General features: G+C 39.2%; 3 protein-coding genes and 1 non-coding gene across 5 annotated transcripts; all 4 read right to left on the bottom strand.

The window, feature by feature from the left end:
- Nucleotides 1–114: 114 nt before the first annotated feature.
- LOC114545402 (N-acyl-aromatic-L-amino acid amidohydrolase (carboxylate-forming) B) lies at nucleotides 115–4,265 on the bottom strand. Its single transcript, XM_028563673.1, has 7 exons — nucleotides 4,188–4,265; nucleotides 3,388–3,638; nucleotides 3,112–3,307; nucleotides 2,867–2,960; nucleotides 2,663–2,770; nucleotides 2,428–2,540; nucleotides 115–360 (listed from the first exon to the last, which is right to left on the bottom strand). Exons 1-7 carry the CDS (start codon nucleotides 4,263–4,265, stop codon nucleotides 115–117), a joined length of 1,086 nt encoding a protein of 361 aa, XP_028419474.1.
- A 1,438-nt stretch (nucleotides 4,266–5,703) lies between these two features.
- LOC114545400 (oxysterol-binding protein 1-like) lies at nucleotides 5,704–7,840 on the bottom strand. Its single transcript, XM_028563672.1, has 5 exons — nucleotides 7,712–7,840; nucleotides 7,385–7,568; nucleotides 6,846–6,963; nucleotides 6,216–6,273; nucleotides 5,704–5,934 (listed from the first exon to the last, which is right to left on the bottom strand). The coding sequence occupies exons 1-5, from the start codon at nucleotides 7,838–7,840 to the stop codon at nucleotides 5,815–5,817; spliced, it is 609 nt and encodes a 202-aa protein (XP_028419473.1). The 3' UTR covers nucleotides 5,704–5,814.
- An 803-nt stretch (nucleotides 7,841–8,643) lies between these two features.
- LOC114545524 (oxysterol-binding protein 1-like) lies at nucleotides 8,644–23,593 on the bottom strand. Of its 2 annotated transcripts, XM_028563855.1 has the most exons (17): nucleotides 23,195–23,592; nucleotides 20,779–20,951; nucleotides 20,263–20,471; nucleotides 19,210–19,378; nucleotides 18,681–18,792; nucleotides 18,357–18,540; nucleotides 17,816–17,933; nucleotides 17,018–17,075; nucleotides 16,575–16,739; nucleotides 15,423–15,668; nucleotides 14,351–14,471; nucleotides 13,982–14,085; nucleotides 13,510–13,605; nucleotides 13,071–13,258; nucleotides 11,028–11,263; nucleotides 10,872–10,910; nucleotides 8,644–10,775 (listed from the first exon to the last, which is right to left on the bottom strand). In XM_028563855.1, the coding sequence occupies exons 2-17, from the start codon at nucleotides 20,913–20,915 to the stop codon at nucleotides 10,633–10,635; spliced, it is 2,325 nt and encodes a 774-aa protein (XP_028419656.1). In that variant the 5' UTR covers nucleotides 20,916–20,951; nucleotides 23,195–23,592; the 3' UTR covers nucleotides 8,644–10,632. The 2 variants fall into 2 exon arrangements, 1 of the variants encoding a protein (XP_028419656.1); XR_003690899.1 differs by lacking the exons at nucleotides 8,644–10,775; nucleotides 10,872–10,910 and adding an exon at nucleotides 11,520–11,652 and having other exon boundaries at nucleotides 11,176–11,263; nucleotides 23,195–23,593.
- Nucleotides 23,594–24,207: 614 nt separating this feature from the next.
- On the bottom strand, nucleotides 24,208–24,296 carry trnar-ucu (transfer RNA arginine (anticodon UCU)). Its single transcript is given in 2 exon segments — nucleotides 24,208–24,243; nucleotides 24,260–24,296. It is a non-coding gene; the product is annotated as a tRNA-Arg (tRNA).
- Nucleotides 24,297–24,889: the final 593 nt, after the last annotated feature.

Below are 24,889 nucleotides of genomic sequence, written 5' to 3'. Positions count from 1 at the left end.
GCGAGCGTACACGTGCGTGTTCCAAGCAACTGCTGTTGTTTCAGTAAAAGCTTTTTGTAAAATTTATTTCAGAGTCACATCAGTCTCATCATGTTGTGTGTGTTAAGTCCTTCCTCACTCCTCTTCTTCTGATGCAAATTCCTGTTCGTTAGCTCGTTGCTGCTGCTCTGTCTGCACCCGGATTGCAGGAATCGTAACACGCCTTTTCCTTGCCAGGGAGAGAGCGATGCCCTTTTCGTAATATGCACATTCATTGATGAAGAAAGGATAAAGAGGTTCATTGCCTTTATACCTCAGAGTTTCGCCTGAGAAAGTCTGGAACAGTGGGTCTTCAGGGTGGAGCAGGCAGAAGTCTCGGTCCTGTGGGGAAGGACAGCCAATAAGGTTGATAGTTTATGAGCAACACCAGTGAGATTAAACATTTGCAAGGCAATCTCCACTGATATGTGTGAGGTTTAAAAGCAGCAGGGTAGCAAACAACAGGTCCAAACCAGCTGTATACTGCAGTTGTTGGAGCAGTGTTCATAAAAACTGCAAAATGATTAAAAGACCAGTTTTAAAAGGTCAACCTTTTTAGGAAAGTTACTCGAGTTAGATGAGCAGTCAGATATTTATGGGAAGCCACTCTCGTATCTGCATGCTAAATATGAAGCTAGAGCTAGCAGAAGATTAGCTGAGCATAAAGACTTAAAGCAGGGGGCAACAGCTAGTCTGTGTTTGCATTAGTGCTGACGGTGTGTGTGTGGAAATTAATATTGCCTTTAAAAGTTGGCAATACTGTCAACTTTCCAATTCACCACTACAAGTTCCCCAGCAATTTAGAATTGCACTTTCATGAAATCTAAAAAAACAATTTGAAAACATGATTAGGATTTTCTGTTCAATATACAAAGTAACCAGCCATTTAAATCCATAGTTAATATTGGCCGGAATGTCCTTAATGGTTGTGTGTCCTGATAAAAAAAAATCATTGAACTGCAGTGACACTTCAAACGTCACTGACTCACAGGATGACTGCCGAACACCACCTACAATCCTAAATATTGCAACAGGAACAAGGTTTAAACAGAAACTACATTGTGAAATTTACAATGCTGGTTATTTATAGAAAGGCTGCAATGACAAAGCATTATTATCAGGCACTAACTCAATCTCCAATTTACTTATTGTATCAGCTGCAGTTTGAGCAACCTGTCCAGTTCCATTGTTTTCTTATTCCATTCATAATCAAAATGTCAGTTCTTGTCATTTGTAACAATTGTAACAAAATAAAAAAGATGCACCGTTCTGTCTTTTACATACAAACATATATGCACCAGTCTTCATACTACTGATTGCTAGTAATTTGTAATATAGTAATCAGTTTGAACAGAAAAAAAAGGTAACACTTTATTTTATGTAGTTACTTTTTTATGTAGTTACTAGTTACTACATAATTCCTAGAACTATATAATTTGAGACCAAGGATAGGTAAATTAGGATTTTTCTTGAACGAAAAAAGCTCGAGCTAAACCACCGTGAATTATAATTTATTATTAGAAATGTTAGAAACTCTCCATTACGTTGAATTGTATGCTTGCCTGTTGACTAATTTCACATTTTTGCATGTACTGTGCCCTGACTAAAAGACTGTCTAGGTTACAGCAGCAATTTATTTGAATTAATTAATTGGATATGAAGCAGGTTAACCTTCCTGTTAAAAATATGTGTACTGGTATGAAAACCATGATATGGACGTCATGCTGTTTAATGATTGCACTCTGATAAGAAGCCATTTTGAAGGAAGAGGCCCCACCCTGTATTGTGAACACTAAAGCTGTATGTCTTCATATTTTACGAAAATGCCAACACCCACACACACAAACACACTATTAACATTACCAGAAATTGTTTTTGTAATGACAACTTGACATTAACCAGGATGATATTACTAGAGGATGTCTTTGTCATGACAACTTGACATAATGTCATCCTGTTTAATGTCAAGTTGTATTAATAAGGCCACTCCAAAGAAATGTAATGTCAAGTTGTCGTCACAAATACAGCTTCTGGTAATGTCATCCTGGTTAATGTCAAAGACATCCCAAACAAATTTAATGTCAACATGTCATGACCAAGACAAACTTGTGGTAATGTCACTTTGATTAATGTCAAGTTGTCATAATCAAGACAACCCAAACAATGTCAACTTGTCATGACCGAATGACACTTAATGACAGAAGTCATAAACCTTTATGACTTGTTTATAAAGTTTATGACACGTTCATGACAGTGTCATGTCATAGTTATGACAGTGTCATGTCATAGTTATGACAGTGTCATGTCACAATTATGTTGATACCTTCAAGTAAAGTGTTACCGCATTTAAATCTGAAGGGCAACTTCTTTTATAAAAGCTTGATACCAAAAATAGGTTTCAGAATGTACCTGGACTTTAGGATGAATGGCTGCGGTGATGTTTCGAGTCTCATTGTCTCTTGGGTAGTCAATGTGTTTAATCATAGTGAACACATCCACACATCCTCCTTCAAAAATAGTACCTGTAAATAAAAGAAGGGTTTAAAACAAGACCAAGAAGGACTTAAAAGATGCACAAATTTTGCAAGACTTGTGACATTTTGGAGTCAAATATACTCCATTGGTATTCTGATTTTAGTTGCACCTGAGTTGAAGATACGGACCCAATCGAGCATGTGCTGCACACCAACTTTCATTGCCGTATAGATGTTTGACCTCACCACACCGTGGGGCTGTGGGCCGATCTCCATAGCTGCAGGAAATGGATTTTAGATGACAAATATGATAGATTATCCAGCATTCAAATGCTTTTGATAAACTAGTGTTATAGTAAACATGAAAAACTTACCAAAGCCATGTTTTCCCACTGAATCAAGGGAATATGATTCTTTATTGGAGACGTCAAAATGGATGTACCTCATTGGTACATCAGGCATCTGCCTCTGAAAACGACACGTCACTCTCAACTTTAGATTTCTGGCATTACCAAACTCAGTTCTTTGTTCCATTTAAGTGTTCCCGAACCTGGTAAAATTCTCAAACATGCAGGGTGAATTGATTTTACTTGAGTGAATGGGAACTGTTTGTGCTTGCCTGCAGATGTCTAAATATGTGCAGGCAGATCCAGTCACAGTCAGAGTACGCGATGAAGCACAGGCCCATGTTGGCAGTGGTGTTGTGGAGGTCACAAACAAGATCCACCGCCTCAGGATTTCCTTTTGGACCCAGCGTGGCGTTCAGTTCTCTGGATCTGATTATCTCGTAGGGGGCATTGTCTGGTATGGGACCACTGGGAGACACAGAAACAATGTGAGCTCAACACATTATCACAACTGTTACCAAGAGCATCATCATCTCTCCTCGCCTTACTTGAGCTTGGCGTGGGTGAAGCAGCGGTTGAGGTCGGTGTCGACGTATCTGCGGCACTGCTGCATGGCCCGCGGGTTCGACAGCACCATCAGCACTGACAGGGGTTCTTCCTCCTCCTTCTCCATCACTTTCTTCTCTGCCTTCAGCAGCTCTCTCACTAAGTACACCCCAGACAGCTCGTTGCCATGTGTACCACCGCATACAGCGACCCGGGGCAACCTTGGCAAACACACCACCTCGTCTACCTCCATCTGAGTGAGAGCAGGCAGAGATACAGTAGAGAAGGTGCAAGAATTTGAGGATGTATGTAACAAAATCTTTTGTTTTTTAAGTCCTTCTATATTACTGTATATTCTGCATCCAGTTTTGAGCAGCACATGCACAGATTGCTTTGCATTTGCTCTGTTCATACACTATTTGTGTCTCTTTTTATTCCATATACATCAATGTCAAATGATATCAAATTGCACATGTATATTTGGTTTCCCCTTTTGTTTCACTCAGTGGGAGGTATCAGTTACTCCAGTGTGGATGTCACTGGGAACATTGTAGACAACAACTGCAACACAAAGCAGAGATATTGATTTGTGAAACCTTACCTCGCTGTTCTGGCTTGCTGGAAACTGTAAAGGGGCAGTTCCGCCTTTAAACCCTAGAGATGTAATGTACTCTAAAGCAGCACTAAGATTAAAAGTCTGTTTAAAGTCTCTTAACTCGAGGTAAAACAGGGTGAACGGTCAGCTCCACATTCACAAATAAGAGATGAAATGAATGACGAGGCATCGTACTGTACATCTTACCCAGTCTACCCTGTCCCTACCCTTTCTCTTCCCTCTCCCCTGCCGTTTACCCTCTTCCACCCTCTCCCAGGCTTTCATGCAGTTTCACTGATTCAGCATTCCCATCCCTCCCTCTGTACAGGCTGTAGCTGCCTGTTATGCAAACTCTCACCGTCTCTCTATCACCTCTTGTCCACTGCACTGTACTACACTGTATCGTAGGCAGGGTGTGTCCTGAGTGTGATGTGGTGCATCGGTTGCTTCCTTTGGTCCCAACCAGCTGTGAGGTCCGCCAAACTGTAAGCCCCTCCCCAACTCCCCATTTCTCTCTGCCCCATGTATAGGATGGTAGGTTCCAGTCTGCCTTTCAGAAAATTGGCTGAAAATAAATCTGCTGGCATGACACAGCAGGAGAGGCGCCTGTGGTGTGTACAGTGAAAGAAACAGCTCTTCTCGCAGGGAAAATAAATAGAGAACCAGCTGGTGATTTAAAAAGAACACAGCTTTAATCTTAAACTGTAAATACAAGGAGGTTGACTGCTGAAGAAAAAGTTAGAATAACAGGTTTATACCATATAAAATCATCGATCCATGTATACGAGCTATTATTCTATTATTCTTTTTTTTTTTACTTTAACTCATAATGTATTCAACCATTTTGATAAAGATGCCTTAAATATATTTTTTAATCTGACCAAGCTCTGTGAGGCTGTACTTTGAGCAAAATGCTAATGATATCAAAATGCTAACATGCATGTGTTTAGCAGGTATAATGTTTATCATGTTTATCACGTTCAGTTCTAAGGTTTAGTGTTAGCCTGCAAAAATGCGCTAAACACAAAGTACAGCTGAGGCTGATGGGAATGTCAGTTTTGCAGGTATTTGGTCATAAACCAAAGTCTGCACCAAATTCCGTGACAATCCATCCACTAGATGTGATATTTCAGCCTGGGCCAAAGTGGTAGACAGATATTACCATCCACAGAGCCGCAAAGCTAGTATGGATAATAAAAATAAATCTGTCAGTGCTCTCTATTGGACAAAATGTGTAACAGAGACATGGTAATGGCGTTAAGGCCTCAAACTAATCTGTCAGTAATGCAACTTCTTGTTGTTTAACGCTCAACATTAACGTCAATACTGATTTAACTGTAATAAGCTAATACCGGTCGATAAACTGGATTTATCAGTACACCTTTAACTTTTACTTCATGCAGCTTTAATGCTATCTATGTCTTTTGTTTTCCTAACTCTGAAAAGCACTATTTTGTTTAAAACATGTTTTAAGGATAAAATATTTTAATTTTTGATTAATTTTAATAATTAATTTTAATTTGGTAAATTTAGCAATGTAACAATATCTGGCACAAATCAAATGGGCAATCACATTTTTAAACTGCACGTCATTAGCTTTAAAGTCTGTGAAAATGCAAATTCAGTATATATTGAGTCAATATTAACTAGTTTACATATCAGTAAATCAAGTGAACCACAAACTATTATTTTATTGACTTATCATTAATTGTTATTGAATAAAACTGCACTAATGTGAGATTTTCTCAGCACTGGAATGTGTGTTTTGCCATTTTGCAGCTCTGTAGTCTTTTCCCAACTACTTCTTCAAAGTTTATAATGTTTGTACAAGAAATTAGCTAGAGTAGTTGAGAGAGTAGTTTGGCTTGTCTGGAATGCGTGTCCTCCTCTTCTTCAGGGGTATCAACTCCTGAGAGGGAGATTCCTGGTTCATCACGAGAGGCTCCTCATTAAGCTAAATGGAAGATAATGATGTCAATAAAGAGCATAAAAGCTTCTGGAAATATGAAAGCTTTCAAAACAGGTTTACTGTTTAATTAAACATGTTTCTGATCTAATTTATTATGACTGTAGCACAATCATACCATTAATATAAAAAAAGAATTGGCCACCTTGCTGCAGCTTTGCAATAATACTGTGCATTTTTTTTTAATCTATGATAATAAATGACAGTAAACAACATATTAATAAGGGTTTTAGCTGAAGACCAGTGTCTTTGAACAGAATGAAACATACCGATTGATCATCTGGACACATTTCACTGTTGAAACCGCTGATATTACTGCTTGACCTTCTGTAAAGAGATTTGAAAAATAAAACAAAGAGGCACTGTCAGTGTTTGGAAGGTTTCTGGTTAAACAAACCGCCAGCTAAACATACAAGGAAATGATTCAACTAACACTAACCAACACAATCAATCAGTGATTTCAGAAATAAGGGCAGTGTCAGCAAACATCACCCGGAACAAGGAACTGGATTGAATAAATACATTTCCAAAGAGATAATGATCAATGGAGGAAATTCACAATGTTAAAAGATTTCTAGAGGTGCAACGATTAATCGATTAGTTGTCAATTATTAAATTAATCGCCAACTATTTTTATAATCGATGAATCAGTTTGAGTCATTTTTTTATTAAAAAAAATATATATATATACATATATACAGTATATATATATATATATATATATATATATATATATATATATATATATATATATGAGATTTCTCTGTTTCCAGCTTCTTAAATAATTAATCGACTATAAAAATAATCGTAAGTTGCAGCCCTAAAGATTTCATTTATATTGCTGCTTATTGCTGCACCAGCACTAAATGGGTGTGTGGGGTAAATGAGTGTGCACTGACTTGTGGAAATGGGGATCTGCAGGTACAGTGATAAACTCAAGAGCCTCTTCCATGGCATCAAAGAACTCATTGTCATTGTCCTCGTCACTGGCCTCACCTTTTCCTGGCCCGGAAGAACCTTAACAAAAAAAAACCAGTTCAGTCTGTATAATATAGAGACCGAAAACCAATTCACAGTTATAAATTACGCTTTTAAACTTTAAACCTTTTCATGACAAGCGTTTTCTCTTAAACATTAATATCATGGAAACACAGCTCTCTTGCTGACAACAATAAGTCAGGCAAACTACTATAGAAGCCCTGATCATTTGGAATTTAAATACATAAACGCTGTATATTTGGGCAACATGCCTTTTTAGGCATTTAGGAGATTCTCACATCTATACAGACTTACAAAAATGGAAGATAATGAAGTAAACAGGATAGGAGTTTCCAAAGTGCAAGGGAAGAAAAGGAGGGGTAAGTGGACAGAAGAATGAGTTGAGAAATAACTGACAATATCCTAAAATGGGGTGGTCAACGTCAGTGTCACATCTTACTTTTATTGTCTGCAGTAGCATTAGCCTGTGCTGCCCCTCTGAACGCTCGCTCCAGGTTGTTGTGCTGCTTGGCCAGCTGCTCTAAAGTCTCCTCCAGCCTTACCCGCTGGTCCCGCTCTGCTTGAAGGGCCTTCTGCCATCGCTTGCTGTGAGCCTGAGCCAGCGAGAGGAAGTCACGGCACGCCTGAGGGGCAAAACATAAAGCAGGGTCAAGCTAGAACTATTGAAACCCAAGAGCCAATCGATAGAGTATATATTTACAAGACTCACTCACATTTACACATTATACATGCAGAAATAGATATACTGAGAGGAGGCGACACCTACATTAATCATGGCATTAGAGGTGATGCGGAACAGTGTGGCCCTCTCCGTCACCTGACGGATCTTATCCCCAGCCTCTCCAGTCAGACGCAAACTGTCCAGTTCTGATAAAGTCCTGGAAATAATGATCATAATATACAACATGAATAAACAGTTGGGACAATAATTCATCAAATCACAGTGTAAAAGGCCATGAGCCTTTTAGGAATGGGTTTATTATTATAACTCATGCTGCAGTACTTGTTTATCTACCTGCTTTTTTTGCAAATAGTGCAACACTACACTTAAACTCAGCCTGTAAATGTCAAAGCAAAAGTAGCATGCAACAGTGATATGAAATGCTGGACATAAGGACATTACTTCACGAAAGATTTTGAAATAGAGTTGTCATGAGAAACATGAGTATGTGCATGTTTTAGTCTTATGTGTTTTGGATTCTTCATTTATTCTTTAAGACTGAAGACACATGAGAAACTTTGGACTGCGTAAGCAAAAAGCGAAGCAAAAACAGAGCAACAGATTGTTAAAGCCTGACCTCTGGAGGGCAGAGCCATGCTTTGAAATTAGGTCATTGCATGTGCTCAGATCCTCCACCTTGCTGCCTAGCGTTCTGAGAGCAGACTGAACTTCTGAATTCTGTGACCCGCCACCTTGTCAGTGTGCCACCGGTGGGGATGATGGGGAAAAGTCATCCCCCGAGTCATCTGTTAATAATCAAAGCAACAGGAAAGCAAAAAACATCAGCTTTAAAAAAAATTAAATAAAGCTAGCATGGATAATGTCTATGGAGATTAATTTACGCATCCAGGTAATTGTAGTTTCAACAAAGCTTTAATTTAAAAAAACTGGATTAAAAAATATAAAACACATATTCATAACATTTGATGGTAAATTTAGCAATGTAACAATATCTGGCACAAATCAAATGGGCAATCACATTTTTAAACTGCATGTCATTATCTTTAAAGTCTTTCAAAATGCAAATTCAGTATATATTGAGTCAATATTAACTAGTTTACATATCAATAAATCAAGTGAACCACGACACTGTTTCCATCGGGATTTATTATTTTATTGACAACATATGTCGTCCCGTCTGGAGCTCCTACTTAACATGAGGACAGAAATTCCCAAAGAATCGATTTGGCAAGTCTTTAATTGTGTTACCCAATTAATGGAAATGTTGGAACATGTGAAATTTAAAGAAGAGTGTGAAAAGCTATTTGTTTGACATCACAGCATTTGTTTATTACAGATTCTTTGTCTTTGTTAATACAAAGTACTGAACAATGTCATGTCTCCCCTCTCGGTTAAGTATGGAAACTCCTTTTTTTCTGAAAATGAAGACCTCTTCCAATGCGAGGAACCAAAAAATACAAGAAAAAAACTACCTTGCAGTTATCAATACTATCTGAATTTCATTACATTTATAAAATCATTGTTATTTTCAATGCTTTAAACTCTTTGTTTCTTTATTCTTCATTTTTAAGTACACTTACAAACAAAATTATGCAATTCACACACGCTTGGCACACACACACACACACACACACACACAGAGACACACAAACACACACACACACAATATCCCATTTTTTGGTGTCAAAATGTACTTGCATATGTATGAACTCTTCAGCCGATACACAAAGGTTTATTTTCACCACTGCATTTACTTTTCTTTTCTCATTTGTCTGTGTTCCTCTAAACACAAAAATCACACCACATATCCCATTCCATTTTTACTGCCATGTAACACAGTTACCATTCACTTATTTTATCTGCAAAATGGCTCAAACATCATTCCAATATTGTGAAAAGGTGTCATTTCATTAATTGTTATTGAATAAAACTGAACTAATGTGATAAGAGATTTTCTCAGCACTGGAACGTGTGTTTTGCCATTTTGCAGCTCTGTAGTCTTTCCCAACTACTTCTTCAAAGTTTATAATGTTTGTACAAGAAACTAGCTACAAATGTCGGCGTCAAATCCACTCAGGTGTGATGTAAAAACAAGTGAGAGCAGGTTGCTCATTTCTAAGGCGAAGAGAAAGAGTTTAGGCCTTTGAGCCACATCAAAAATTTCACCATCATAATTTCCATCAGGCCTTTGTGAAGAAAAACAAATCTTCTAAGTATAAAAAAATGACAGTGTGGAGGTTCAACCAGTATTTTGGACAATCATTACTTTTTTAAAACACAGTATACTGCACAGTGGCAGTGTTGTAAAGTGGTGGAAGAGCAGATATGCAGTCATACACACAAGCACACTAGAACCTTCACTGCATTACATTAAGACACGAAATCAGAGAGATAAACAAGAAATCCTCACTTATGTCTTGAAGGCCACCAGTCAACATATTAATGAAATTATTTGAATCATAATTATATATAAATTTATATATTAACCAGGTCTTACCCTTTTTTTTTTTTTTTTTTTTTTTTTTTTTTTTTGAGTTATTACCAAAGCACACAATGCTGTGGATGGCAATAGAACACTACGGTTATCAGCATGAAACCTCTTCTGCTCCTGATCTGAGAGGCTGCACAGACTTGAGCAGAGAGACTAAAAAGTGTTTTACTAATGATTTTTTGGAAGCCCTTCCCATTTCATTTCCTTCCCCTTATTCTCAGCCTGACCTGAGTCAAAGCAGCACAAACATTTTCATTCCAGTCCTCTCACACGTGTTACAGCAACAACGGGGTAGGTGCGAAGACAGGAACCAAAATGGGATGAGGGAGGCCGGAGGAAAACTCTGCTCCCCCTCTGGATCAGACAGCAGAGATCGTCCTGGAGATCTCTTAAAACAGAGAGCCACTGGGGGGGAGGCAGCCGTCCAAGTGGGGGGACAAGCCGGCCTTTGCAGTAGCTGTTCACTTAGGCGGCTTCAATGGATCAGTCTCTTCAGGGGCAGTCAAAGCCGAGGTCAAAAGATGTCGGGACAGCCCTCCCAGCTGCCGCGGTCCTTTGCTTCCCAGTAGCCTCCCTTATAGATATGTATTTGCTCACCTGTGATCCGGTCCTCACAGCGCTCGAACCAAAGTGCCTGGTAGCTGTCATGAGGTGCGCCTGAAAGAGAGAAAAATTGTGTTAACAAGAAAATAGAAGACTTAAACAGAAATGAAAGCACTGCATTTGGCAGTAAAGTAGTAAAGGAGTACTTGCTTTTTAAGGACGGATCAGTAAGAGAGTCCTCATCGACAGCTTTTGGAAGAGAAAAGGGGGAATCACAGAGATGTTTTTTTTTTAACCCGCTTTTAGATTTTCCCCATGCATGGTAGAGAGGAATACAGACAAAGTAAACACACACTAGGCTCTCACCTTCTTCTGACTGGCTGGAGGTCCGCTGGCTGGCAGCTTCCCTCTCTCTCTCCCGCCGGACGCTGCGCTGCTTCTCCTCCAGCCGCTGCTTCTCCGAGTTGGCCTCTTCCCAGCGGCCGTCCTCCATCAGGCGCTGGTCAGGCCGGCGCCGGCTGTCAGTGGGCGCCACGCCCTCCTCAAACTCGTTTAGGGTCAGCGCCAAGGCAGTGAAGTAGTACATGGTCTCTGCTCCCTCACTGTGGCCAAGATGAAGAACAGCAGCACTGAAAGTCAGAGGGCTCTATAGACCCATAATCAACATGCAATTCTGTCATTACTGATGGGAAACTAGAACTGTATCGGACCATAACTTTTTAAGTAGCTTGTTGCTTGCCTCTTACTGATCTTAAATTGTTTGTTTGCAGCCTTTTGTAAAGCACCTGAATCGTATGTATGAAAGGTGCTTTTAAAAAGAATAGTTTGTTGTTAATATTATAAACGCGTATGGTGTACCAGCTCTACTTGGCTCGGCTCGACTTGACCGCGGTGCCCCGTCCACCTTTTTCCTTTGCAGATTTAGTACCGCCTCATGCGTGAGGCAAGCGTGGCTGGTCATCATAGCGACGCCGCAGGAAACTGCCGTGACCTAACGCAACACACACACACACACACACACACACACACACAGAACGTCGAAGGTGTGTTGTTTTTGATTCTTGGCATGTGGCTGTTGCCACAGCCAGAAGACTAATTTAGTTTCAAAAGAAGCTGGAGGCAGCAAAAAAAACACACCGCTGGCTAAACTATTAAAAAATGGCGGGGTTTGTTCAGGACACCCCCGTCTGTCGTTAGCAATGATGACGCAGTAATTAGTGACGATTCTCTCCGACCAATCAGTAGTCTGCAGGTTTTCACGTCACCTTTTGGTATCGCCTCAGCTCGCTTGGAACCTCGACGGAAGTGATACTAAAAAAAGTACCTGTTGGCAGGTATCAGGGACTTTTTTTCATAATGGAAAACCAAAAAAGGCGAGTAGAGAGAGGTGAGCTGAGTCGAGCAGGTACAATGTAATGGAAAAACACCATTAGTCATTACTCAAGTAGACATGGTTGGCATGGGTGGCCACAGAGGTAAATAAACTCGTAAGTGTAGGTGCTGCACTGTGTTTCCCAGTGTTTTATTGTGGAGGTGGGTCACTCTGAAATAAAGACCACATCTGCAAACATATAAAAATAAGCAACGTTTTGTGAAATATAACATTCACAGAAAAGAAACTGATGGCTATTTTGAATAGGAAATGCCACTTTTTGTGTTAGTCAGTGTTGGTCATCTTATTTTTAAAAAGTAATTAGTTACAGTTACAAATTACTTCTCCCAAAAAGTAAGTGAGTTAGTAACTCAGTTACCACATTGTAAAAGTAATTAGTTACTCAGCAAAGTAACTGTGTCATTACTTTATATATTCTATAACGCTATTACGTTCTATAACATCTTTAACGTCAAAGATGTTTATATTAACTGATATATATTGATGTGTTCAGCTCGGCCTTGGTAACCTGTTGCTGACCCGAAAAATCGAGCGTTGCTTGTTTTAACAGAGTGGCTCCGTCTCCTTCACTGGAGCTCACGCTAGCTGCATTTGGGCTTGGGGTTGGGTTAGCAGCAGCAACAAGTGTCGTGTTAGCATATGTTGATGTGAGGTGCTTCATAAGATTCGAGTTGCTTGAGGCAGACGTGGATAAAGTCTTTTTTCCTGGGCATAGCGTGCATGTTACATAAACATTCTTGCCTTTAAATTTCAATGAGCGAGAAGTAGTGCCGGTACTTCCAGTTCAAGAACGCTACCTTTTGAATTTCCCTGGCTCGTCGCTGTCTTGTGTTTAGTGGTAGTCAGAGCGTGCAGTCATATGCTAGGGTGTCATCATCCCCACCCCTGCTCTCTCCAGGCAGCTGATGTCACCTCGCACTTCATTCAACCAAATTGTAGTATCGCGCCACTTTACAATCTCATTTAATAAAGACCATAATGCCACGCACACCCGACCATGCAGTTATAAAACTCACGGTAAAGGGTTCCTCCTCCAAACCTCTCTGGCTTTGAGGGTTTGATAGACCGTCTTCTGTTTGCCCTCGGTGCCATTCTCTCCTCCTCGGCTGCTCTGCATCACCCGGGAAAACTCCATCTTCTCATCCCACGTGCCCGACAGCACGTAGTGGGCCTTGCCGTCCTTGTCCATCACCACACCTGTGACCTGAAGAAAGGAGAGAGAGACAGAGAGAGAGAGAGAGAGAGAGAGAGAGAGAGAGAGAGAGACTGGTCACAGGGTGGAGGGCAGGAAAGTGCAACTGTAGTTTGGTTATTACTAAATCACATCAGTGTAGATCTATGTTATACTACAGGAGCATATTTTTCTTTATGCACAGAACCTGAAAACATTAATACAATAACAACACAATTAACATACAGAGAGGAATCTGTCAAGGGTCTTTGCATTTTTCTCACCTTCCTGGCCACATCTCTGGAGAAGTAGCTGTAAGGAGCAAACTTAAGGTGGCAGCGGTCTCCGGTGGTGTGGTTGACCACGTCTATCTCTCCTGACTGGCAGAGAGAACAAGTTTTAAAGAAATCGCTGAGACTATGGAGACATTTTCATTTTTTAAGAAATAAAAGTATAAAATTCAATTTAGGTTTGGCAGTATGTGGACGGACACATGGAAGTCAGACACTGCTTTCAAAGGATTTTACTCTATTCTTCACCTCCACAAACAATATGTGTAGGGCAATGCAAAGCAGTATGCTCATAAGACTGCACATACTAGTGTGCTATCAACAATAAGAGAATAAAGCATTTTAAATATATGAATATTAAAATGCTCACGTGTATACTACTGGGCCGTCGGGTGACGGTGGGCTGTGCAATTCTTCAGTGTGTAGAAATGTACATATGTCACAATTTTAACTCTGGCAGTCTCACCTGATCGATCCATAGTTTTCCTACAATGATGTTGTGCACTGTGGTGGTCACTTTCTTCCATGTGTAGTGATTGTTGCCCTTTTCAAAGACTGCGTGAATTGTGCCTGCGGTGAAAGAGAGAATGCAGACAGCACAAGCAAACAAGCTTCATGTTACCAAACAAACCACTGTTTCTTATTCAATAGTATCCGGATGTTAACATTCCTTTAATCAAAAGGTATGACTGCTACATTCCCCAAACTGAACTGTCAAAGGAACAATGTAATCACCATCATCATTTGTGTTCCGTATATATATTGCACCCTCAATCTACATCATCATAAGACCGCAAGGAATGCTTAACAAGTTCTGAACTGCACCGCCTCTTACCTAAAGGCATAATGGAGAGGTATTTTCCCCTGAACTTGCTGGCAACAGTGATTTCTTGTCTCAGGGTCCAGCCGCGATCAGAGATCGCATGATGCGCTGCTGCAGGGGGGTGGTGACTCACCTGAGAAAAAGGTAAAGACGTGAAGCGTACAATTTGTGTTTAAAAAAAGAACACCACAAGAGGCGTCGAAATGTTGTCCTTGAGTGGTATCGCCTTGTAGGTTTGGATCCTTTCTAATAGTTATAATTCACATTTAGTGTCATATAGAGACATACATACTGACCTGTCAACCATGTTGTTGTACTGCAGAGCATGAAAATCCCCATTGTAACGCTCAAATCCAATTATAGTACTAAAATAGAATATTTTCTCACTGCTGCCTGACTTGCAGCCCTAAAGCACAGTTCATTGGATTAGATATTAAACTGGATATACGTTCTTGGTCTTCAGGAATAGAAACCTTTTTGCCAGTCTGATTTTCCAACATTCAGCCTCCATTCTGTTTCCTGCAATCACCTTCTACAAATCATTTCTTGTCTCTGCTTTAAACAGCCTTTCTTTTTTCTCCCACCTTGTGCTTTAGAAAAAAAGAAAATGGAAGTTGCTTTGTCACTTTCCATGCCAGAATTTTAAACAACCACAAAGAATATACTTTCTTTGGCTTACGGTATTTTTAAGTAAGCTTTGCTACAACCACAATTATTTGTTATAAAAAAAAAAAAAAAAAATAAAAAAAAAAAAAGAGTGTGAATTGTTGCCATATAAAAATAGCTGGAGCTATGTTGTGATGGTTTTATTCAGCATTAACAGCGGTTTAACCACCACCACTCTTTTGACACTAAATTATGATAAACCTGCTCTTCTATTCCTGATTTGTTTAGATAACACACATAACTGCTACTTCTCTGGAACATGTTTATCCCCAAATACATGAGAAACAGGAAGAAAAAGACTCAAAATGCTGAGCCTATGGGATTTTTTTTTTAAGTCTTCCTTCATATTCGTTCTTTGTTCAGTTTCACTTCACCCCGTTGGAAGGCCTCTATTTTTGTGTGTTTCTTCTTGTCTCACCTGCTCGCAGAGGGAGCGGTAGCCGCTCTCTCTCCGGCGGTCTAGCTCATACGTCTCTCCCAGCAGAGGGTTGAAGGGCTTGCCTGTGCGGTAGACGGTGGTCGAGTAGGAGGACACGGAGAAGGCAGCCACGTAGCACATTTGCTCCAGCGAACTCTGGCACTTGGAGGCCTTATCCAGCAGCTCGTGGTACTCGAGGTCCTCCGACAACCGCTGCAGCATGGAAATGGGCTCGTTGAAGTTCACCTAGAGAGCAGAATGATTCGGATGTCTGATCATTTAAAGTGCCCATAACATTTAGTTTGAAATGTAAATTTCTATTATCATGGTGTTTCTAAGCTTAGCCTACAGATTGTACAAAATCACAATGAAATAACACATTTAAAAATAGGGCATGCAAGTATATTATATAATACATTATATATATTATAGCCCTACCAATACTGGATTTTTGACGCAAATAGTAATTTTTTTTTAAACATTTACACATAACGTAAACCAAGTATCTTGATAAGGATCTGATATATTGGCCTGGCAAATTTATCGGTCTTAGTATTTTAGTAAGAAAGTACTGTTTGTATAATGAGTATATTGTATTATTGTATATAATATAATATAATATAATATAATATATATATATATATATATATATATATATATATATATATATATCAGCATTGACTCAACATGACTCCTGGTAACGAAGCTGCGGCGACGACGTGCATTGAGCTCAGGCTCGTACACGGTTGGGGTAGAGTACAAATATAAATAGGGATTATCAATGATCGTATTTCTGGTGTGTCAAGTGAAACCGGCTGATGTAGGAGCATATGCACAATAGAGCAGATTGTTATGGAAACAAAACAGACAAAAAAGAAACCTAAATAAAGATCAGAGCTATAAAATCTACAGCCTATCCCTAACTCTATGTCTTGACTCTATGTTTATGAATGTTTTCTTAAAACAAACAAACAACTTCTTGGAACTGGTCACCACTTAAATATGTCAGTAATGCTATTTTAACCACTAATGACTCTTACAGAATGTTGTTGAGCCAGTACTGCAGACATGACAGGAGTCTTTGGTTTCCTTGTCACGCTGTTGTTTGCTTTTTACTGGCCATGCTAACACTTTTCTTGTGAGGTTACTCACAGGCATGGGGATCTTGGACAGCTCTTTGCCAATACAGTTCTTCATGATACTCCACAGGTTGAGAGAGTAGTTTGGCTTGTCTGGAATGCGTGTCCTCCTCTTCTTCAGGGGTATCAACTCCTGAGAGGGAGATTCCTGGTTCATCACGAGAGTCTCCTCATTAAGCTAAAAGGAAGATAATGCTGTCAATAAAGAGCATAAAAGCTTCTGGAAATATGAAAGCTTTCAAAACAGGTTTACTGTTTAATTAAACATGTTTCTGATCTAATTTATTATGACTGTAGCACAATCATACCATTAATAGAAAAAAGAAATCGGCCACCCTGCTGTAGCTTTGCAAAAATACTATAATTTTTTTTATCTATGATAATAAATGACGGTAAACAACATATTAATAAGGGTTTTAGCTGAAGACCAGTGTCTTTGAACAGAATGAAACATACCGATTGATCATCTGGACACATTTCACTGTTGAAACCGCTGATATTACTGCTTGACCTTCTGTAAAGAGATTTGAAAAATAAAACAAAGAGGCACTGTCAGTGTTTGGAAGGTTTCTGGTTAAACAAACCGCCAGCTAAACATACAAGGAAATGATTCAACTAACACTAACCAACACAATCAATCAGTGATTTCAGAAATAAGGGCAGTGTCAGCAAACATCACCCGGAACAAGGAACTGGATTGAATGAATAAATATTATATATATATATATATATATTTCCAAAGAGATAATGATCGATGGAGGAAATTCACAATGTTAAAAGATTTCTAGAGGTGCAACAATTAATCGATTAATCAATTAGTTGTCAATTATTAAATTAATCGCCAACTATTTTGATAATCGATTAATCAGTTTGAGTAATTTTTTTTATTTAAAAAAATATATATATATATATATATATATATAAGATTTCTCTGATTCCAGCTTCTTAAATATTTTCTATAATATATAGAAATATAATAATATAATAATTTCTTCTCTCCTCTGTGACAGTAAACTGAATATCTTTGAGTTTTGGACAAAACAAGACATTTGAGCATGTCATCTTAGGCTTTGGGAAACACTGATCCACATTTTGCCATTTTTATAGATCAAAAAACTAATCGAGAAAATAATCAACGGATTAATCGACTATAAAAATAATTGTAAGTTGCAGCCCTAAAGATTTCATTTATATTGCTGCTTGTTGCTGCACCAGCACTAAATGGGTGTGTGGGGTAAATGAGTGTGCACTGACTTGTGGAAATGGGGATCTGCAGGTACAGTGATAAATTCAGGAGCCTCTTCCATGGCATCAAAGAACTCATTGTCGTCGTCCTCGTCACTGGCCTCACCTTTTCCTGGCCCGGCAGAACCTTAACAAAAAAAAAACTGTTCAGTCTGTGTAATATAGAGAACGAAAACCAATTCACAGTTATAAATTACGCTTTTAAACTTTAAACCTTATAATGACTAGCATTTTCTCTTAAACATTAATATCTTGGAAACACAGCTCTCTTGCTGACAACAATAAGTCAGGCAAACTACTATAGAAGCCCTGATCATTTGGAATTTAAATACATAAACGCTGTATATTTGGGCAACATGCCTTTTTAGGCATTTAGGAGATTCTCACATCTATACAGACTTACAAAAATGGAAGATAATGAAGTAAAAAGGATAGGAGTTTCCAGAGTGCAAGGGAAGAAAAGGAGGGGTAAGTGGACAGAAGAATGAGTTGAGAAACAACTGACAATATCCTAACATGGGAAGTGGTCAACGTCAGTGTCACATCTTACTTTTATTGTCTGCAGTAGCATTAGCCTGTGCTGCCCCTCTGAACGCTCGCTCCAGGTTGTTGTGCTGCTTGGCCAGCTGCTCTAAAGTCTCCTCCAGCCTTACCCGCTGGTCCCGCTCTGCTTGAAGGGCCTTCTGCCATCGCTTGCTGTGAGCCTGAGCCAGCGAGAGGAAGTCTCGGCACGCCTGAGGGGCAAAACATAAAGCAGGGTCAAACTAGAACTATTGAAACCCAAGAGCCAATCAATATATATATTTACAAGACTCACTCACATTTACACATTATACATGCAGAAATAGATATACTGAGAGGAGGCGACACCTACATTAATCATGGCATTAGAGGTGATGCGGAACAGTGTGGCCCTCTCCGTCACCTGACGGATCTTATCCCCAGCCTCTCCAGTCAGACGCAAACTATCCAGTTCTGATAAAGACCTGGAAATAATGATCAAAATATACAACATGAATAAACAGTTGGGACAATAATTCATCAAATCACAGTGTAAAAGGCCATGAGCCTTTATAGTTTATAGTATAGTTTATTATTATAACTCATGCTGCAGTACTTGTTTATCTACCTGCTTTTTTGCAAATAATGCAACACTACATTTAAACTCAGCCTGTAAATGTCAAAGCAAAAGTAGCATGCAACAGTGATATGAAATGCTGGACATAAGGACATTACTTCACGAAAGATTTTGAAATAGAGTTGTTGTGAGAAACATGAGTATGTGCATGTTTTAGTCTTATGTGTTTTGGATTCTTCATTTCTTAGTTAAGAGTGAAGACACTGACGGACTGCGTAAGCAAAAAGCGAAGCAAAAACAGAGCAATAGATTGTTAAAGCCTGACCTCTGGAGGGCAGAGCCATGCTTTGAAATTAGGTCATTGCATGTGCTCAGATCCTCCACCTTGCTGCCTAGCGTTCTGAGAGCAGACTGAACTTCTGAATTCTGTGACCCGCCACCTTGTCCGTGTGCCACCGGTGGGGATGATGGGGAAAAGTCATCCCCCGAGTCATCTGTTAATAATCAAAGCAACAGGAAAGCAAAAAACATCAGCTTTAAAAAAAATAAATAAAAAAAACTCACAAAACCATACCATGTCTGCCACTCGCATTGCACGACTTATTGAGACTTTAGCTTATTCACCGTAACCCCCCGAGTTAGACAAGTCGATACATAACCTTCTCATCTCCGTTTGTGTCATAACTCTGTCTGACACCCCCAGCGCTAGCTAAGCCTAGCACAGACCCTGGGGGTAACCGGTTCCAACTAGCCTACTGCTCCGAATAAGTGACAAAATAACGCCAACATGTTCCTGTTTACATGTTGTGATTTGTATAGTCACAGGGTGTACAAATAACAAGGTCACTATGCTTTTACTATCTAGTAATTGTTGACTCTATTACTCCAACTCTGATCGAACTCCAGGCAAACTCTCTGCTCCTCACCATGGGGCTTCAGGTGCTGCTAGCAAATCACTCCGCCCAAGTAGCAGAAGTAGCAGTGCTTCGCCTTTCTGAGAATATAGTTCCCAGTTTGTATACGGTTAGAAGATGGCTGTGTCTCATATGACCTTGTTATTTGTACACCCTGTGACTATAAAAATCACAGCATGTAAACAGGAACATGTTGGCGTTATTTTGTCACTTATTCGGAGCAGTAGGCTAGTTGGAACAGGTTACCTCCAGGATCTGTGCTAGGCTTAGCTAGCGATGGGGGCGTCAGACAGAGTTACAGTATAACACGCACAGAGATGAGAAGGTTATGTAACGACTTGTCTTACTCTGGGGGTTTACGGTGAATAAGCTAAAGTCCCAATAAGTAGGCGTGTTTCTTTAAAGAGCAAGAAAACGGAATAAAGTTTTTTTTTTTTATCTGGCCGTGTGTTTGTATGTTTTACCTGACTCTGCCTGCATGCAGGCAGCTTTAGCTTTAGCCAGTTCTAGGGCAGTTATCCAGCGCTGCCGTTCCACTTCACAGCTGGCCTTGAGGTGGTATGTCTGCGCCCCGCCATTGGAGATGACAAAGTTGCAGGCGTCATCCACAGTGATAGTTGCTGTGGCCAAGTTGATTGTGCCTCGACACGTGTGGCCCATTTCTGCCTGGGTCCTAATAATCACAGGTGTTTGAGTTGACATTTTGGAAAACATTTAACTGAACAGAAAAAAACATGTGCATCATTTATGTTCCGTAACTACAATATTAGAACTAAGCTTTAATCTGTGAAGGAAATTCAACACAAATAGGAAAGAAATATTGATAAGGTGAGGTTGATTGTTCCCTGCTTAATCGACAGCTAGTCGGATGACATTAAACAGTAGTTACGGCAGATCAAGGCTAAGGGATTTCTCTGGTGACGTGGTAAAGGCTACAGTATAGTCTTCCTTCATTTTATCTATTTTACAGGAACGCTTACCTGTAGTATGACAACAACCCATTGCTCAGGACAAACCACCTCCGCTGATAACCCTTGATGTAATTTGTCCACTTGAACACCCATCCTTTGTATGTGTCGCCAGCAGGAGCGGGAGTGGGGGTCTTAGGCTCCGACATCACAGCCCCCAAAATCAAGGGACAGATTTGAAGAACCTTAAAAGAAAAATGAAGTTGAAAACCTTAGAATGGACATGAGGAAGGCGTGTGCTCTTATGTACGGCTGAACTGATTAAACAATTAGTAATACACCACAACTATTGACCAGCAATTATTTTGTTAACCGATTCATTGTTTAACTCACTCTTAGGCCAGTTACACACTGGATGCGCGGCTCGAGCCGCGCCGAAAATGCGTGCCTGCTAGAAATAGAACCGACGCCTATTATTCACGGGACACGCAAGCGTGTTGGAAGCGTTTCCAGGCAAAATAGAAAAGATGTTTATATGTCGTTTAGACACAAATACATATTAATAAATGACATGTTGATGTTTGAAAGTCTCTAGGTTTTGATATAAATGTAATTTAAAAAGAAAACGATTTTCTAATATTGCACGTCAATACAGAACGAAATATTCTGTAGCCTATTTTGCCGTCAATACTGCAAACGTTGTCTTTGCTGTAATCAAATCAGTATATATTTATGTTGAACATGGTATTTCATTTTATCAATGGGAAACATACATGTGTACAGACAAGGCTAGCAGCAGCAGCATCGCGCCAGACACGTTTCTGGTGTGTAAAGACACAGAAAAATCCAAGCAGCTGACACGCAACAGAAACGCCACTCTCACGCCACGCAGCCAGTGTGTAACCAGCCTTAAGGAAACAATGCAACAATTTCCACAAATACACTTCTCTGAGCTTCTCAAAGGAGCATATTTGCTGATTCTCTTGGTGATATTAAAATTTATATTTTTGAATTTTGGACTTTGGGACATACAAGGCAAGGCATTTTCTCCTATTTTCTGACATTTTGAGGCTGACATTATTAAATGGGAGAATTATCAGCAGAATCATTAATAATGAAAATATTTTTCAGTCACAACCTTATATTCATACTAAACCCAACATTTTATACTACACTACTAAGATTCATTACTGGTGGTTAATATTGATCGTTCAGTGTGGTGTGACAGGTCAAAGATTAACCATGGAATCAATACAGATTCACTACTGACACATTGTACTTACAAATCTAGTGTTTAAGATGAGCTTAGAGGTGCATAAAAGAGGGACTGATTTGCGATTTAAACCCCTTAGTGTGATTCTGTCTTTACCATTATTCATTTGCCGTGAGGGCCCTTTGACTTTGGGACGAGCCTCGGGGAGATAAGGCTCACAGAATCAGTGAACTCTTTTAAATCACTTCTTAAAAACCCATATTTATAGACTTGCTTTCATCTGATGTCGTCTTTATATTTTACTTTTTCTCTTTATTTTAATTATTGATTTTATTGCTTTTACCGTTTTGTAGTTGTCACTTTTTTACTGTTTAATTGATTTTATTTCTTCTTCTCTCTACTGTTTTGCCTTCATGTTTATAAAAAGGGTTTAACAACAAAACGGAAGTACTGCTACAGTCAATCATTATTATTAATAATAATAATAATAATTTCCCAACTTGGGATCAATAAACAGTTTAAAGTATAAATAAAGAATAGATATCTTAGAATAAAAAGTATGTAAATGATACTATAAGAAAATAACAAATATGTACAATATAACAACTGTTTTATAAATGGAAAGAAGGAAGGCTGTACAGTTTAGTGCTGGGTGTGCAAAATCTTTGATCAGGGGATGTTGAAAGGTTCACAGAACGTATAATGTGCGCAATGGTCAGGGGTAATAGTCCAGCATGTGTACCAATGTAACGTGTCAATGTAACGTGTAGCAACTGAGGGTGGGAGGTTAAGACTGTTTAGCTCTCTGTTGTTATACTGACCTTTGGATATCCTGCTTTTGCCTTACTTTGTCTGTAATAGCACTAGTTTTTAAAAGTTGCTATATAAATTAAGTAAATATGCTTATTACACAGATACCAGGATTTAAAGAACATGTGATTGTAATGACTCGATCAGGGAAATGTGACAGTTGTACAATACTTGCAACAAAGAAACCTAGAAAATAACAACATAAAATGTTGATGAGCTTGACACCAGAAGCTAACCGACATTAGCTACCGTTAGGCTACTGGGAGTCACGGGTGACAACAGCCCATTGCTAGAACAGGAGCTAAAGTAAAGAAAAACACAAATTTCACGTTTGCGCGAAGTTTACCAGCTGACATGGGCATATTTACAATAACGTTACGGTACAAGCAAGACAACGTTACGTTACGCTAAACCATCATTAGCTAAACAGCATACTTTCAAACTCGCCGATGGCTAAATGTTTACCTTGACGTGTCCGAAATGTGAGATCAGGCAACCAGACACCCGGTGAAGTCACTGCTAACTTTGACACCCATACGCTACTGTACTTAGCTAGCAGAAGAGGCTAACTAGCTAACTGACCAACACGGGCAGCTAATGATGAAAACAGCGTAACCGAAGACAGCAGCAGTAGTGTGATTGTAAAATAAAGTGACGCCAACGAGTTTCATCAGTATCACTCAATACTCGTGTTTTAAATGTTCATTCGACAGCTGCGTACACCGACAAGAATCTAAAGCTAGCTAGCTAGCTAGCTACATCTAACTAGCCTAACGTTAGCTTGTTGGTTACACCCGGTGCAACATACAGATGGTCTCGTCTAGAAACATACAGCTAGCTAGGCATTGTGTTTTCGACGTATGGCCGGACGAAACCGTCTTTTTGCCTTCAAAGTAATAGTACATTGTGTCAGTATTTGCCACTAAAAGTCATAAACTTCGTCTCAGTCAAAGGCCATCGAAATATACATTCTGTACTATATACTTAACGTTTATATATCCATAAATCCATCCATTTTCGTTTTCTGTTAATAGTCGATTATCAGTAAATCAACTGATAGGTAACTGTTACTGTAGTGTAGGTAGTGCACTCTTATTTTTATTCTAAGTAACGAGAATGTGTTTTATTTTGAAGGATACAATCCAAAATCAACTTGATTGTATCTTGCTAACTTGACACATTCAGTTGATTCTTCTTCTACTAACTAGCTAGCTAGCAACATGAACAACAAAATTACATTAAATCGCAAAAACGCATTAACTAACGTTACAGATAGTAGCGAATGTACAATGATAGTACACTATACTATGTTGATGTAAGTTGCAGGCTGTGATTCAAATGAAAAACTCAATGCTTACAGAGAGTAACGAAAAACTGTAAACTGTTAGCTAGGTTTTCATAGTTTGGTCCCTACTTAAAAACGACAAGGACGATGTCTGTACTACCATAATGTCGACTGTTTCGGTAATAGAAAAATACGACTCCGGTGGGACTCGAACCCACAACCTTTGAATCACTTCGATTAATACCTAGAAGTCCAATGCGCTATCCATTGCGCCACGGAGCCACCTGTTGCACACAGTTGCGCCACCATATTTAAAGTACTAATACACCGTTTTATCTCCTAGGTATATTGTTAATTATTAATATTATTATAATAAATTCATGCATTTGCTTCACCCACTTCCGCTTCCCCGACTTCACAAAACTATTTCGTTTGGAAACAAATAATGAACATGCCTTGTGACATATTAAACACTAGGTGACGCCCAAGGGCTATGCACAATGGGCGGCTGTGACTCAGGATAGGAGCACTGTCTATGCTCAGAAGGTAGAGCATTTCGTCCTGTAATCACATGAATGGCGATTCGATCCCCGGGTCAGCCGGTGTGTTTTTTTTAACACACGTTTAATCATAGAAACAAAATAAATCAACTTTAATCCAATAGAAATGTCTATGAGTTCATCATTCAGCAGCGTAAACGTCTTATTTACCACAATACAACTGATCTTATGGGAGCTAGATAAGACTAATGAAAATGTACTAATACAAATTTTACATTTTAAAAAGGGAATTACAAAGTGTGTGATTATGCATTGTTCTGAGCCCAATATTCCCTGATTATTTCTTCATTTTAAATTAGGTTTTTGGACAAAATA

Source organism: Perca flavescens, chromosome 19, assembly GCF_004354835.1.
Source record: "Perca flavescens isolate YP-PL-M2 chromosome 19, PFLA_1.0, whole genome shotgun sequence".
Taxonomy (NCBI): domain Eukaryota; kingdom Metazoa; phylum Chordata; class Actinopteri; order Perciformes; family Percidae; genus Perca; species Perca flavescens.
The sequence above is the reverse complement of the archived record's forward strand: the minus strand, read 5'-3'. Positions and strand labels throughout refer to the sequence as shown.

What these genes read in the sequence shown, in the direction of transcription:
- LOC114545400 (XM_028563672.1), bottom strand. Translation starts at nt 7,840, where the DNA reads ATGATCATTATTTCCAGGACTTTATCAGAACTGGACAGTTTGCGTCTG. An exon ending in TGCTACTGCAGACAATAAAA is followed by an intron (nt 6,964 to 7,384) that starts GTAAGATGTGAC and finishes TTTTTTGTTAAG; the next exon opens with GTTCTTCCGGGCCAGGAAAA. An exon ending in TGTGTCCAGATGATCAATCG is followed by an intron (nt 5,935 to 6,215) that starts GTATGTTTCATT and finishes TCTTCCATTTAG; the next exon opens with CTTAATGAGGAGCCTCTCGT.
- LOC114545524 (XM_028563855.1), bottom strand. Translation starts at nt 20,915, where the DNA reads ATGTCGGAGCCTAAGACCCCCACTCCCGCTCCTGCTGGCGACACATAC. An exon ending in TGTGTCCAGATGATCAATCG is followed by an intron (nt 16,740 to 17,017) that starts GTATGTTTCATT and finishes TCTTCCTTTTAG; the next exon opens with CTTAATGAGGAGACTCTCGT. An exon ending in CCTCTCCATTATGCCTTTAG is followed by an intron (nt 14,086 to 14,350) that starts GTAAGAGGCGGT and finishes CTTTCACCGCAG; the next exon opens with GCACAATTCACGCAGTCTTT.
- LOC114545402 (XM_028563673.1), bottom strand. Translation starts at nt 4,265, where the DNA reads ATGAAAGCCTGGGAGAGGGTGGAAGAGGGTAAACGGCAGGGGAGAGGG. An exon ending in TTCACCCACGCCAAGCTCAA is followed by an intron (nt 3,308 to 3,387) that starts GTAAGGCGAGGA and finishes TGTGTCTCCCAG; the next exon opens with TGGTCCCATACCAGACAATG. An exon ending in GGTCCGTATCTTCAACTCAG is followed by an intron (nt 2,541 to 2,662) that starts GTGCAACTAAAA and finishes TTTTATTTACAG; the next exon opens with GTACTATTTTTGAAGGAGGA.